This window comes from Triplophysa dalaica, chromosome 3, assembly GCF_015846415.1.
Source record: "Triplophysa dalaica isolate WHDGS20190420 chromosome 3, ASM1584641v1, whole genome shotgun sequence".
Taxonomy (NCBI): Eukaryota; Metazoa; Chordata; class Actinopteri; order Cypriniformes; family Nemacheilidae; genus Triplophysa; species Triplophysa dalaica.
The window spans coordinates 23,508,625-23,522,679 of record NC_079544.1 but is presented as its reverse complement, the minus strand read 5'-3'; the positions used below and the strand labels follow the sequence as shown (position 1 = coordinate 23,522,679).

Sequence of the window (14,055 nt, the reverse complement as noted above, 5' to 3'; positions counted from 1 at the left end):
GGTAATTTTGAAGTAAAAAAAGGTGGATGGATAGATGGGATAGATAGAAATGGATGGAGAGAAGATAGAGAATGAATATTAAGATCAAAAGATGAAAAAATGCATGGATCAATGGATGTTAACATAACCTTCTCTTTGTGTTGAAGGGGGCGTATCGTATGTTTACCAACAGCTCTTGTCTCAAACACATGATCCTGAAGATCCGTCGCGATGCTCGCAATTTCGAGCGCTACCAGCACAACCGCGACCTGGTGACCTTCCTGAACCGTTTCGCTGATGCTCAGCTGGAGCTGCCGCGGGGCTGGGAGATCAAAACGGACCCACAGGGGAAGGTATCGTACGCGTTCATAAACCTCTAAACTTGTCAAACAAACACTTTAGCTGTCTCCTCTCCTCCTCTGCAGTCTTTCTTCGTGGATCACAACAGTCGCGCCACCACCTTCATTGATCCCAGAATCCCCCTGCAGAACGGCAGACTGCCCAACCACCTTACGCATCGCCAGCACCTGCAAAGACTGCGCAGCTACAGTGCAGGAGAGGTCAGACACGCACACTAGAGAAGCGCGGATGAGCTAAAATGTCCACCGCATCCGCTGCTTCAAATAAATTATCCACCCGCCCGCACGTAAAATTTTCTCTGATATAGATATCCGCACCCGACCCGGACCCGATCATCACTTTAATTGCTCAGTAAATTTTCTAGCACTGTCTTTGTCTGTAAATGCTTAAATCTAATCTTTCGATTTAGCACACACATGATGTACCAGTCTTATCGCTTTCATATACATACAGTGCGTCACAGTAGTTGCATATTACAATCCCAGCACTATATTCTACCTTTTTAAAAACCACTTCGCTAAAACGCTCCCACACGCCCTTTTTTGCCTCCTTTTTTGCCTCCGATCTGTTTTGCCTCCTACGATGGCGTTTTAGTGCAACGTTAAAAATAAAAACAAATTCTCGAAATGTTACGAGAATAAAGTCGAAATGTTTCGAGAATAAAGTCGAAATGTTTCGAGAATAAAGTCGAAATGTTTCGAGAATAAAGTCGAAATGTTTCGAGAATAAAGTCGAAATGTTTCGAGAATGAAGTCGAAATGTTTCGAGAATGAAGTCGAAATGTTTCGAGAATGAAGTCGAAATGTTTCGAGAATGAAGTCGAAATGTTTCGAGAATGAAGTCGAAATGTTTCGAGAATGAAGTCGAAATGTTTCGAGAATGAAGTCGAAATGTTTCGAGAATGAAGTCGAAATGTTTCGAGAATGAAGTCGAAATGTTTCGAGAATGAAGTCGAAATGTTTCGAGAATGAAGTCGAAATGTTTCGAGAATGAAGTCGAAATGTTTCGAGAATGAAGTCGAAATGTTTCGAGAATGAAGTCGAAATGTTTCGAGAATGAAGTCGAAATGTTTCGAGAATGAAGTCGAAATGTTTCGAGAATGAAGTCGAAATGTTTCGAGAATGAAGTCGAAATGTTTCGAGAATAAAGTCGAAATGTTTCGAGAATAAAGTCGAAATGTTTCGAGAATAAAGTCGAAATGTTTCGAGAATAAAGTCGAAATGTTTCGAGAATAAAGTCGAAATGTTTCGAGAATAAAGTCGAAATGTTTCGAGAATAAAGTCGAAATGTTTCGAGAATAAAGTCGAAATGTTTCGAGAATAAAGTCGAAATGTTTCGAGAATAAAGTCGAAATGTTTCGAGAATAAAGTCGAAATGTTTCGAGAATAAAGTCGAAATGTTTCGAGAATAAAGTCGAAATGTTTCGAGAATAAAGTCGAAATGTTTCGAGAATAAAGTCGAAATGTTTCGAGAATAAAGTCGAAATGTTTCGAGAATAAAGTCGAAATGTTTCGAGAATAAAGTCGAAATGTTTCGAGAATAAAGTCGAAATGTTTCGAGAATAAAGTCGAAATGTTTCGAGAATAAAGTCGAAATGTTTCGAGAATAAAGTCGAAATGTTTCGAGAATAAAGTCGAAATGTTTCGAGAATAAAGTCGAAATGTTTCGAGAATAAAGTCGAAATGTTTCGAGAATAAAGTCGAAATGTTTCGAGAATAAAGTCGAAATGTTTCGAGAATAAAGTCGAAATGTTTCGAGAATAAAGTCGAAATGTTTCGAGAATAAAGTCGAAATGTTTCGAGAATAAAGTCGAAATGTTTCGAGAATAAAGTCGAAATGTTTCGAGAATAAAGTCGAAATGTTTCGAGAATAAAGTCGAAATGTTTCGAGAATAAAGTCGAAATGTTTCGAGAATAAAGTCGAAATGTTTCGAGAATAAAGTCGAAATGTTTCGAGAATAAAGTCGAAATGGTTCGAGAATAAAGTCGAAATGGTTCGAGAATAAAGTCGAAATGTTTCGAGAATAAAGTCGAAATGTTTCGAGAATAAAGTCGAAATGTTTCGAGAATAAAGTCGAAATGTTTCGAGAATAAAGTCGAAATGTTTCGAGAATAAAACGTATTTTGACGTGAATGCTGTATTTTAAGAGTTTAAGTTATGTTTAAGCAAGTCATCTGAACCAATGAATTAGTTCTTAGTTCTACGGAGGCCTTGCAAACACCATCAGTCATTTTTAAAACCTCTTTAGTTCACATTTGTACATTTTTTTAAATCCTTAAGAATTGTGGCTTTTATAAACTTGATGCAACCAGATTTGTGTACATTAGGTAATCAAGCATTGTTTTAATATTTCAATGTTTGTATTCTATTTCAATATTTCAATGTTTGCTTCAGTTTATCATTTGAATCCATATGCCACAACGCGTTGGGACCCCCGGTGAAGTACTTTATCCAAATCCTCCACATCCATTGTTTCTAGCAATTCTGTGATTTTTCTCAAAATATAACCAGTTTAATCTCGTATCACTACGAGTTTATTCTCGTAACATTTCGACCTTATTCTCGAAATCTTGGATTTTTTTTAAATTTTAACGTGGCACTAAGACACCGTCGTAGCCTCCATTTCTGCTTTAAGAAACAGACCATTCTCTACCGCCGACACGCACGCATTTCTTTTAAATTACTGCAAATTAGCGCCTGATTAAAAATGCGTTTAAAACATATTTGTATTTTTTGAGAAATTTTGTTAATATTCTATATGATATTATCGACCCGCGACCCACCCGTAATTAATTTAATTTTTTTATTACCCGACCCACCTGACCCGTGGATCATCCGCAGCGCCCGCTGATTTAACCGCCATCCGCGCATCACTAACGCACACACATCCATCCAATATAACCTTCTGTTTGGGTTTGCCTTGGTTTGTGTTTGGGTTTTTGGGTGAAGCCCATCACAAGTATTTCAATACTTTTTGGATGTAACAAGTGATGCTGCTTCCTAAATTTACACTACTGTACATAAGATGCTTTTTTAAATAAGATGTTAAAAAACAATAAAATGTAAAACATTCACACTGTGCTATGGCTGTTATAATATACAAGAAGATTTATTATATGCATTATTTCTGTGTCCGTTTATTTCCAGGCATCCGAGGTGTCGCGCACGCGTGGTGGAGTGTCTTTGTTAGCCAGGCCTGGAAACAGTCTGGTAGCAGCCATACGAAGCCAAAGCCAGCAGGAGCCCGTCCCATTAGGTCTGTTCAAACCCTGTTCTAAAACACGCATTCATATCAGACATGATGGGATCCATAACATCTATATTTACAGTATGTAGTGTCTCTATAAGCACCAGAATGTACACCATCTTTTCTAAAATATTAAAGGAGTAGTTCACTTTAAAATAAAAAACATGAAATTGTAATTTTATATTGAACTACTCCTTCAATTCCGTTTTTGAAGTTAATAGGCCAAATTAAAACATCAACATGAACATTATTTAATTGTTTACAGTCTTGCTTTTATTTATTTCAACAACAAAACCATCCATAATATACTGTCTAGTAAATATTCAGTATATCACTGTTCTGTTTATGTAGTGACATCAAGTATATTTGATCTGTTTCAGCGTACAACGACAAGATAGTCGTGTTTCTACGGCAACCCAACATCTTTGAGGTGTTACAGGAGCGACAGCCGTCCCTTGCGAGAAACCACTCGCTCAAGTACTGTCCTCTCTCGTGACATTCCTTTCTATACGCCAGCAGTCGTTTGAGAGTTAGTTTACAGAGATGTGTGTGTTTGTGTGTGTATTTGTGTGTGTGTGAAGGGAAAAGGTTCATCACATCCGGACTGAAGGCACTCAGAGACTAGAGAAGCTCTCTTGTGATGCTGACCTGGTCATACTGTTGAGGTAAAGCATCTCCACGGGTTTGCAGAAAATAATATGACACATGACGAACTGTCAAAGTTAACACACACTGTAAAAAACTATTTGTTGTTTTCTGTTGGTTCAATAACAATAAAATCACCTGATTGCCTTTTTTTTATTGCCTATTTTAAATTAATTCAGCTTAAAAATATTACTTTACTCAATGAGTTTCTCGTTGAAGTGACTAGTATTTTTAAGTTGCATTAAATTAAAAATGTCAAGACAACCAGGTAACTTATTTTGTTAAGTTGAACCAAAAAATGATAACAGTGCAGAAATGTAGATTGGACATTTAGCAAAAGACTAAAGAAGTATTCACCGTCCCCCAAAAAAATCACAATTATTGCCATTTATGTTGTAAAGACAAGCACCATAAAAACAATAATCAATGATGTGCGTTTTGCTTTCTCAGTTTGTTTGAGGAGGAGATCATGTCCTACGTTCCTCTCGCATCATTTCACCCGGGATTCAACTTCTCACCTCGCTGTTCGCCCGGTTCCTCTCCACAGAACTCTCCAGGTGAGTCTGTCGTGACCACAGGCCATCACATGTCCCACAAACTCCATTTAGAGAACAACCCCAGAATTTAACAATCCTCAATGACTGAAAATGATGATCGAAAAGATGATCCAGCTGTAGATCATTTACCCACGCTTTGATCTGCTCTCATGAAGGCCTTCTTGAGAGAACTCCTCTCGTTCCAGCCTGCTGTCTGTCTGGTGATAGCTCTCCAGGTCAGCCCCTCTCAGGACTTCTGTATTATCCCTCCTAACCAAACCAAACCTGTTACCTGTGAATATTCAGACCTGAACTCAATTTTTCTTTCTTCTGTCCTATAAATCAGCTTTATACCTCTGCATGTTTGCTGTATGTGGGTCAATGATTTTGTGTTATTTTCCCAAACGTCGGATTTTCCCTTTAAAATGACTTCTATAATTTCTCATATTGTATGAGCCAACAATAGTTTTTCAAAGCATTTGAAACCCACATGAGCATGTATGTATTTAGTAATTATTATCAGAAAATGTCAAATTTAAAGCGCACAGGCAGACATCCTTGTTTGTCTTTGAGCTCATATACACCCATAAATCAAACTTCTAGATTGTCATGCGTCCTTTTTCAGGGACAAGAAGTTGTCTCTAAGGTTCCAGTGAAATAAAAAAGAAAAATGACAATTTTTCATGAAATATTGCCGCATTTAATCTAAATATCTTACCAATGTGGGTCTCTTTTTAAAATGCATGTGCGCTCCTAATGTTCAGCTAAATCTGAAAATGCACTTCTGTCCTGTAGTCACTGTCCACTTCAAATGACGTAAGAGAGCTTGGGCGGAGCACCTGTTAACTCCTCCCCTTCGAATGTCAGTCTGCTCCCAGTTCCAGCTTATAATGCAACGGCGGTTTTGATGCATCCAATCAAAGTGAAAAAAACTAGCAACGCCCATTTTTGCTCATTTAAAATTCCGTTTCGCTTGAAAAGGCGTCAGAAAATGATCGCAACTTCCGGTTCACAGGGACTTTAAAATACGAACAGCCGTCTGTCCCTTCTGTCTGTCTGCTCTTAAAGCGAACAAACTTTTTTCCTATGAACGTGTCTCAGTCAGTCTTATTGATCCATTGCAGATTTTCTCCCATGTTTGATGTTTCATGTACGATCTGACATCAGTAGTGAGTCACGCCTCGTGACCGTTTGTCTCTTCATCAGGTACACAGAGAGCTCGAGCACCAGCACCCTACCGCAGAGACTTTGAAGCCAAACTCCGTAACTTCTACAGGAAACTGGAGGCCAAGGGTTACGGGCAGGGTCCCGGCAAGATCAAGTGTGTACAACGTGACATCTTTCATAAGAAATACAGAAAGAGACTTATTGAGACACTGTTGTGAAGTGCACCCTTGAAAAACACCTGTGCTTGTTTTTGTAGACTGATTGTGAGACGAGATCACCTGTTAGAGGGAACGTTTAATCAGGTCATGGCCTACTCACGGAAAGAGCTCCAGAGGAACAAACTCTACATCACTTTTGTCGGAGAAGAAGGGTGAGACTTAATTTTTGTTGATCCATATGACTAGTTTCAGATATAACTTTTGTTTACGTTTTCCAAAGTGGTATATAGACGGATCGCTAACAAACAGTACATAGCACAATAACACTGTTTGTGTACAGGCTGGACTACAGTGGACCGTCACGAGAGTTCTTCTTCCTGTTGTCTCAGGAGTTGTTTAACCCTTATTACGGTTTGTTTGAGTACTCGGCCAACGACACGTACACTGTCCAGATCAGCCCCATGTCTGCGTTCGTGGAGAACCACTTAGAATGGTATGATGCTTTACACTTCCTGTCAGGACAGTCAATTTCCTGTTTGCTATATAAGAGCTCAATTTCCATAAGGAGAAAGAAATGTTTGTTGCGGTTTTTATTTGGTTATGTGCGTGTTTATTATATTATTATGTGTATTATAAGTGTTTTTGTAATTATTTCTTATAGCATGTGATGTTGGTTTGCAGGTTCCGGTTCAGCGGGCGAATTCTGGGCCTGGTGTTGATTCATCAGTATTTGTTGGATGCTTTCTTCACCCGTCCGTTTTATAAAGCTCTGCTCAGACTGTGAGTAAACCTGAGACCCATCATTTATTGAGCACATTACTGAGTGTCGCTTGATTCTGATTGGTCCGTCATGGCATTATGTTGTCAGATGTTTTTGTATAACATACATTTATGTTTAATTGTTGCCCCTGGCCTTTTGTTCATTGAGGGAGCTATTTCTGGCCAAATATCTGACAAACACATCTGGCTAAGCGAGAAGTTGAGTCATAATCCTTATCGTTTTTGGTCTGGCTCTTATGGTTCCTGGTGTTTGCCTGCAGAGCCACAGATCTCAGCGATCTGGAATATCTGGATGAAGAGTTTCATCAGAGTTTACAGTGGATGAAGGACAATGACATCACAGGCGTGCTGGATCTCACCTTCACTGTCAATGAGGAAGTGTTTGGACAGGTGAGAGAGACCCGACACTGACAGCTGGAATGCTTCTGACCAGCATTTCATTATTAAGCTAATAAAACCTAAGCCAAGACAAGAACATACCGTAACAATACACCAATTCAGGGAATTTTTGGAAAGTCCTTAATAGATCATTTATGTGTAATATTTTTCATGTGTGTGTGTTCCCTCCCCCATTATACACACACACACACAGACTTTTGGACCTTATCGCTCATACAGACACACACACAAACACAGACTCTGACCAATTCCAAACCTCCGTAGCTTTGACCCGCCAGCTTGGCAAGCGGGTCTGTGTTAAGCGCCGAAATGGCTGCAGGACCAGATGGCTGCTCGCCGGAGCTGGATTATCTTACCCTGTTGCAAGTCTTGTCTATGGTGTATTATGTGTATCTGTTTTTCTCTCCACTTCCCTCATGTTTGCTGTATTCTTCTTCTTAAATCCATTTCGTTACACTGTACTTGTTATATGTGTAATGACAATAAATTGAATCCAAATCCATCCAAATTTATGTCAGGTGACGGAGCGAGAGCTGAAGTCCGGTGGGACACACGTGCAGGTCACAGAGAAGAATAAGAAGGAATACATCGAGCGGATGGTGAAGTGGAGGGTGGAGAGGGGTGTGGTACAGCAGACACAAGCGCTCGTCCGAGGATTCTATGAGGTAGACATGCTGATCATCTCATTTGCTCTCTCTTCATCTTTGCCTGTTTATAAGGAAGTATTATGAACCTTTGACCTCTGTGTGTGTGTGTGTGTGTATGTGTGTAGGTGGTGGACTCTCGTCTGGTGTCAGTGTTTGATGCCAGAGAGCTGGAGCTGGTTATTGCAGGAACGGCAGAGATCGATTTAAACGACTGGAGAAACAACACGGAATACAGAGGAGGTCTGCACGCACACACTCCCATGTTTACTTCTCTTTCTTAATGGGGAATATTACATCTACTTCTCCTTTTTTTTAGACAGGACTAGTTATAAATACTACATGTACATCAGTGGCGATCTGTGACTCCTCTTTAGGGGAAGCAATAAGGCCAAGCTCGGCAAAACATGTATTTAGCCCGTCATGTGCATCACGCATTATGTCCAAAAATGTGTCTGCTGCAGACGCTTCGAAAATATTTTTAATAAAAAAGACGCTCGCGTTTTCTAGATACTCGCTTAGTTTTATGTGTCATCAGAGTTAAGTGTTAACGCAGTGTCTTCTGAACGCGAGCGTCTCTTTCATCATAAATCATTTCGACGCGTCTGCAGCAGGCATGTATTTTGACATGATGTGTGATGCACATAGGTTCACGTGAAGCACAAAACACGTATTTTGAATTACCGCTCCCCTGAAGAGGAAGCAGCGATCGTCACTGATGTACATGTGTGACCCTGGACCACAAAACCAGTCATAAATCGCACGGGAATATTTTTGTAGCAATAGATTCAATACATTGAATGGGTCAACATTATAGATTTTTAATTTATGCCAAAAATCATTAGGATATTAAGTAAAGATCATGTTCCATCAAGATATTTTGCAGATTTCCTACCGTAAATATATCCAAACTTTATTTTTGTGAGTGGATGCTGCAAAATCACGAACTAAAATAGCTGGAAACATGCCTACAAACATTGTACAAACTCATGCTAAGTTTATCTTTGGGAATTACCCACTGAAGATTGGTATCTATGTTAAGCTTAGAATTTCAGCATTCGGGTTCATCTACTCACTACAACACCATTACAGCGGTAAGCCTATAGAGAGCGTTAAAACAAACCTTATTTTTTCAACGACCTGCAACAGCGCCTTTGATGGACAACTTTAAAGGCCATTTTCACAATATTTAGATTTTTTGCACCCTCAGATTCCAGTGTTTTAAAAAGTTGTATCCCAGTCAAATATTGTCCTCCCCTATCAAACCATTTTGTCAATGGAAAGCGTATTTATTCAGCCTTTCAGATTTTGTAATAATCTCAATTTTGAAAAATAGACCCATACGTTTTGTCAAAAAGCTAGTTAGTTGAACCGTGTAACAAATGCTTAAATAATGGCATATAAGCAAATGAGACTGACAGAATGACTAAAATGAACATTGATTTATAAACAGTATAACGAGTGTGTGAATTAGGATAGTTGAACTTCAGCTTCAGTTAAACTCTCTCTTTCAGGTTATCACGACGGGCACATTGTCGTCCGTTGGTTCTGGGGAGCCGTGGAGCGATTCAATAATGAACAGAGACTGAGACTGCTGCAGTTTGTGACGGGCACCTCCAGTGTGCCGTACGAGGGTTTCACTGCCCTGCGTGGGAGCAACGGCTTGCGACGGTTCTGCATAGAGAAGTGGGGCAAGATCACATCTCTGCCAAGGTACGCTCACAACTTTCCCTGTCACACGTCACTTGTGCCATTTATACTGGTGATTATATTTCACACCTTAAAGGGATACTTCACCCAAAAATGAGAAAATTAGTTGTTCCAAATCTGTATAAATATCTTTGTTCTGATGAACACGGAAAGATATTTGGAAGAATGCTTATAGCCAGACAGATTTTGCCCCCCATTGACTCCCATAGAAGGCAAAAATACAATGAAAGTCAAAAGTGCCCCAGAACTGTTCGCTGTTATAAAGTAATTTATAAAGTAATTTTTCGTACTATGGTAGTCAATGGGGGGCAAAATCTGTTTGTTTATACGCATTCTTCCAAATATCTTTCTCTGTGTTCATCAGAACAAGTATATTTATACAGATTTGGAACAACTCGAAGGTGAGCATTTGGGTTTCTTCCAAGATAATTTTTTTGGATGATAATAACCATTTATATTGGTCATGTGACCAAGCAAAAATGAATATGAGTTTATTCATGTTAGATGAAAGAAGTTATTGCATTTTGATGAAAGACTTCAAAGACTAAGATCACTAAATTTTTTGTTGCTATAAATTGTTAATTGATGAATTATGCACAATAAGACCAGAATAATGCAGAATAAAACCAGAAAGCTACAAAGAAATTAAATCGAGTCAGTTTTAATATACTGTAGATAAAACCAACTTTATTAATATTTAATTTCCACTGATATGAAAAATGGACATCTGGAGGCTGAAGCTCACATTTTTCCTCATGTTATGACATGCCGTGTTTTTTTCAGGGCACACACATGCTTCAATCGCCTGGATCTTCCTCCCTATCCATCCTACACAATGTTATATGAGAAACTGCTCATCGCTGTGGAAGAGACCAGTACTTTTGGCCTTGAATGAGGACTTCACCTCTATTCTGGTGACCTGTGTTCACTGTATGTTATTATCTGCTAGTGTGTTTCTCGTGTCTTGGGTTCGTTCGGGACAGAACTGCATGCACAAGCCACGGGTTTGTACAGATGAAACTGTGTATGCAAAGAGAAGCCTTCAATCTGCTTTAACTCTCAGGGCCTCGACCTCCGCTGGAGTCTCTCCGTTCAGACATGAACCATGTCGCCATTTCTGTTCATGCAGTTTCACAAGAAGAGTTGTAAAGTTATACCAAATACACCTAGAGAAAATATACAAGATGGCATCATCACAGGAAATGACATTCCAAAATCAACTCACTTTGCAGGAGTCAATGGTTTTGGTCTTGCACTTATGGAAATTGAATATTAATGGATTTTTGTTGAACTCTGTCTTTCCTATGAAAGCTGTTGAAAAGGAGTTAAAAAGTTTATGTTGTTGGTGAAGACGGTTGTTTTTTCATTGAGGTGAGTGGTTATTCTTGATGTTTTCGTATGTTTCACCCAGCTGTGTCACTTGTTAGACAAAAAACTTAGAGTTAGAAAGAGGGAGGATCTACTTCTTGTTGCTTTATTTTATTAACACGTTTGGTAAAAACTCAAGCTTTTACAATATTAGATTTTCACTACACTGTTATCACTGCCACAACAATTCAAAATAATTATATTATTGATATTTAAGACATTTTGAAAAAAACACAATGCAAATTTAGTAACAAGATAATGTTACTGGATTCATTAAGATATTTACATATGTGTAGTGTTAACACAATATCAATAATCGTAGGTTTGATTATATTACAGTTATTATTAAAACCAGATATTGCGATATACTGTAAAAATGTGTTCACATTAGCAGGGTTTCCATCCTAAGTTGAAAATGTATCACATAAAACATTTGCAAATAAGCACCGTTTCGATCCAACTTGTCAACCGTCACTTCCCTAATAAACTGTCACTAAATATCAGTAAGAAGAGGTTAGAGAAGACACTGAATATAAAATTTTCTTATATAATATTTACTTGGACAAGCAGATGAAACAAAATAAATATCTTTTTGCTTTTGTGGATGCCTGCGAATAGCAGTCTTTATGGTTCTGGGATTACAGAAATACATTGATGACTTTGCTCTGCCATTTAAGAATGACCATAACAACATTTCAGATGCAGTGTAACAAAATCAGTACTCTGGTTAGTCAGGTTACGCCATCTCATAGAGCAGTCACATTACTTTTTGCAGGAATTTATTATCGGCGAATGAGTTTCCATGTCCCATTATAAGCATGAACCGTTTTTCACAACAAAGAGAAAACATCAAGCAAGCATAAATACTTTTTTGCGAAATAACGTTTTTTATTTAGAAATGTGGCGTTTCCCGGCTTGGAAACCCGGCTACTGATACTGATTTATTTCTGTTGGCTGCAGCATCCAACTGGGTCACGTGATCTCATCTGTCTGTGCTCTCATTGGTCGATATTAGATTGTGTCTCAATTTCAATGTGAACGCCATATAGTCTAAGATACTTCACAATACCAGATGCTACAATGTATTTGGTTTCTCACTTATGTTTAAAATGAAGTTTTTATATATTCTTTTTATATTCTTTTTTTTTAATAAAAAAAATAATTGACACGTTGTTTTGAGTAATGGCTAACCAAATAGTGCACCACATTTTATAACTGTTGTGTTGTAATACAGCAAACTCATTTATATGCAAAGAAAGCTGATTTGATTTCGTTTGGTTTACTGATGGCTAGATTCCTCTTCTGGTATACATTTTGTCATATACATGGAAGATGGTCTTGAATTGTCTTAACATGAGGCATGTGTTTCTGTCTTTTTTTAACTTACATCTGATGGAGGGCATATTGCCCTTTTATTTTGATTCTCAATTGTTTTTCTTTAAGGGACAGTTCATCTCATGTGGTGCCAAACCTGTATTACGCTCTTCTGTGGAAATAAGTGAATGGTGGGAATGTGTATTTAAATACCTAGAGATGTTTCTCTTTCAAACAGGATTGGCTTCAGATTGCTTAGTCATATAAAGTCATATACGTACTACTTTTATGGTGCTTTTCTTGTTTAGAAGTTTGTAGCTCGACATCATCATTCCCCTTAACTTTCATTATTTGGCAACATTCTGCTTAATAGCTCATTTTATGTTCAACAGATGAAGTCATACAGGTTTGGATTGGTGTGGATTTGGATTGAAGGGTGAGAAACTGTTGACAGATTTCTTCATTTTATAGTGAAACGTAAACATGGCTTTTGATTGTCTCCGAAATATAATTGTGCCGCTCAAAACAAAAACGACTACTACTGAATATTTTGCTCTGCTTAGGAATGTAGAGAAAATGCATATTTGTACTATCCAGATTTCAGAGATGTATGTTTATCAGTTGTGTACATATTTGCTTAAACAGCCTATGTCATTTTAAAACTATGAATCGATTCAAGAGCCAACAACTTTCTTTAAACGTTTCTTCATATTACTATTTGCATAATCATAGTTTAAATATGGGTATATGAAATGTATATTACTATGCATATATGTTTGGAATTGTAAAACATGCTTTTCGTTAAGGTCTTGTCGGCATTTATGAAAATCTCTTGATCTCGCAGCCCTCTGAAAATGTGACTCGAATAAAGAGATGGTTCTGGAACATACTGCCTCTTTAAAAACAGGGCATTCTGGGAAACACAGCTGGATTTGGCTCCTGCTTCCACCTCGCATACACAAGCCTGCTTATGTCTTTATACACTTTATTAAGTCTATGTGAAAGTAAATAAGAGGGAAATGTGAAAAGGTTTGAATTGTGTATTGAGGTCACTGTCATAGCGCCTCTCTCAGGCTGAGCTCTGTATCTACACTGTTGAACACTGTCAATAAACAATCACTTTCTATTGCATCGCCTGACTTGCTAATGATCATTAAATTTCTTCGTAATACTTGATATTATAACTAGATTATACATGGAACAACAGTGATTTTATTGTAGTGGTCATTTTACAAAAATATAACATAATAATCTAGTTGTAACTACATCACAAGTTATCTTGTAAAAAGAGAAGACGTTTGTTTGGTCAATCTTAAAGATGTTTTACCAAAGCTAAACTTCAAATATATTTGTATATATCCAAAAAAAGGGCTGACTAGTTATAGAAAGCTTTCCATGAGAAAGTATTGCAGATAAAAGAGCAGGAGGTTAATGTGGGGAGTGGTTTGCAAGTCTCCACACGCCTCTCAATTTACTCAATTTATGTTCTTCACGCTTCATTTACACATATTTCGTCCTGTAATAAAAGACACCAACTCAAGTTAAATGTGACAAAGCAAGACAGCAAACCCGCAAAACCATGGAAACATATCCAACAAATAAGCTAACAAACACGTTTTTAAGGATGTGTACTTACAGCAAGGTTGGAGACACAAATATTAAAACATTGAGGACATTTAATTCCATGAATGTGTTGGCCGATGAAAGTGAAGATTTTGGTGGGATTGAGAGTTGAAGGAAAATTTGAG

General features: G+C 38.0%; 1 protein-coding gene across 2 annotated transcripts in view; it reads left to right on the top strand.

Moving 5' to 3' along the window:
* hecw1b (HECT, C2 and WW domain containing E3 ubiquitin protein ligase 1b) overlaps positions 1 to 13,438 on the top strand; it is a 29,310-nt gene extending 15,872 nt beyond the window's left edge. The window contains exons 14-29 of one of the 2 annotated variants that reach the window (XM_056743703.1): positions 147 to 332; positions 405 to 539; positions 3,487 to 3,595; positions 3,967 to 4,063; positions 4,168 to 4,251; positions 4,682 to 4,788; positions 4,944 to 5,003; positions 5,974 to 6,088; positions 6,191 to 6,304; positions 6,433 to 6,585; positions 6,774 to 6,872; positions 7,133 to 7,262; positions 7,790 to 7,936; positions 8,044 to 8,158; positions 9,430 to 9,628; positions 10,409 to 13,438. In XM_056743703.1, coding sequence (XP_056599681.1) covers positions 147 to 332; positions 405 to 539; positions 3,487 to 3,595; positions 3,967 to 4,063; positions 4,168 to 4,251; positions 4,682 to 4,788; positions 4,944 to 5,003; positions 5,974 to 6,088; positions 6,191 to 6,304; positions 6,433 to 6,585; positions 6,774 to 6,872; positions 7,133 to 7,262; positions 7,790 to 7,936; positions 8,044 to 8,158; positions 9,430 to 9,628; positions 10,409 to 10,520 — 1,962 coding nt within the window. In that variant the 3' untranslated portion in view covers positions 10,521 to 13,438. The remainder of the gene's footprint in view (positions 1 to 146; positions 333 to 404; positions 540 to 3,486; positions 3,596 to 3,966; positions 4,064 to 4,167; positions 4,252 to 4,681; positions 4,789 to 4,943; positions 5,004 to 5,973; positions 6,089 to 6,190; positions 6,305 to 6,432; positions 6,586 to 6,773; positions 6,873 to 7,132; positions 7,263 to 7,789; positions 7,937 to 8,043; positions 8,159 to 9,429; positions 9,629 to 10,408) is intronic. The other variant, XM_056743705.1, reaches the window with a different exon arrangement.
* Positions 13,439 to 14,055: the final 617 nt, after the last annotated feature.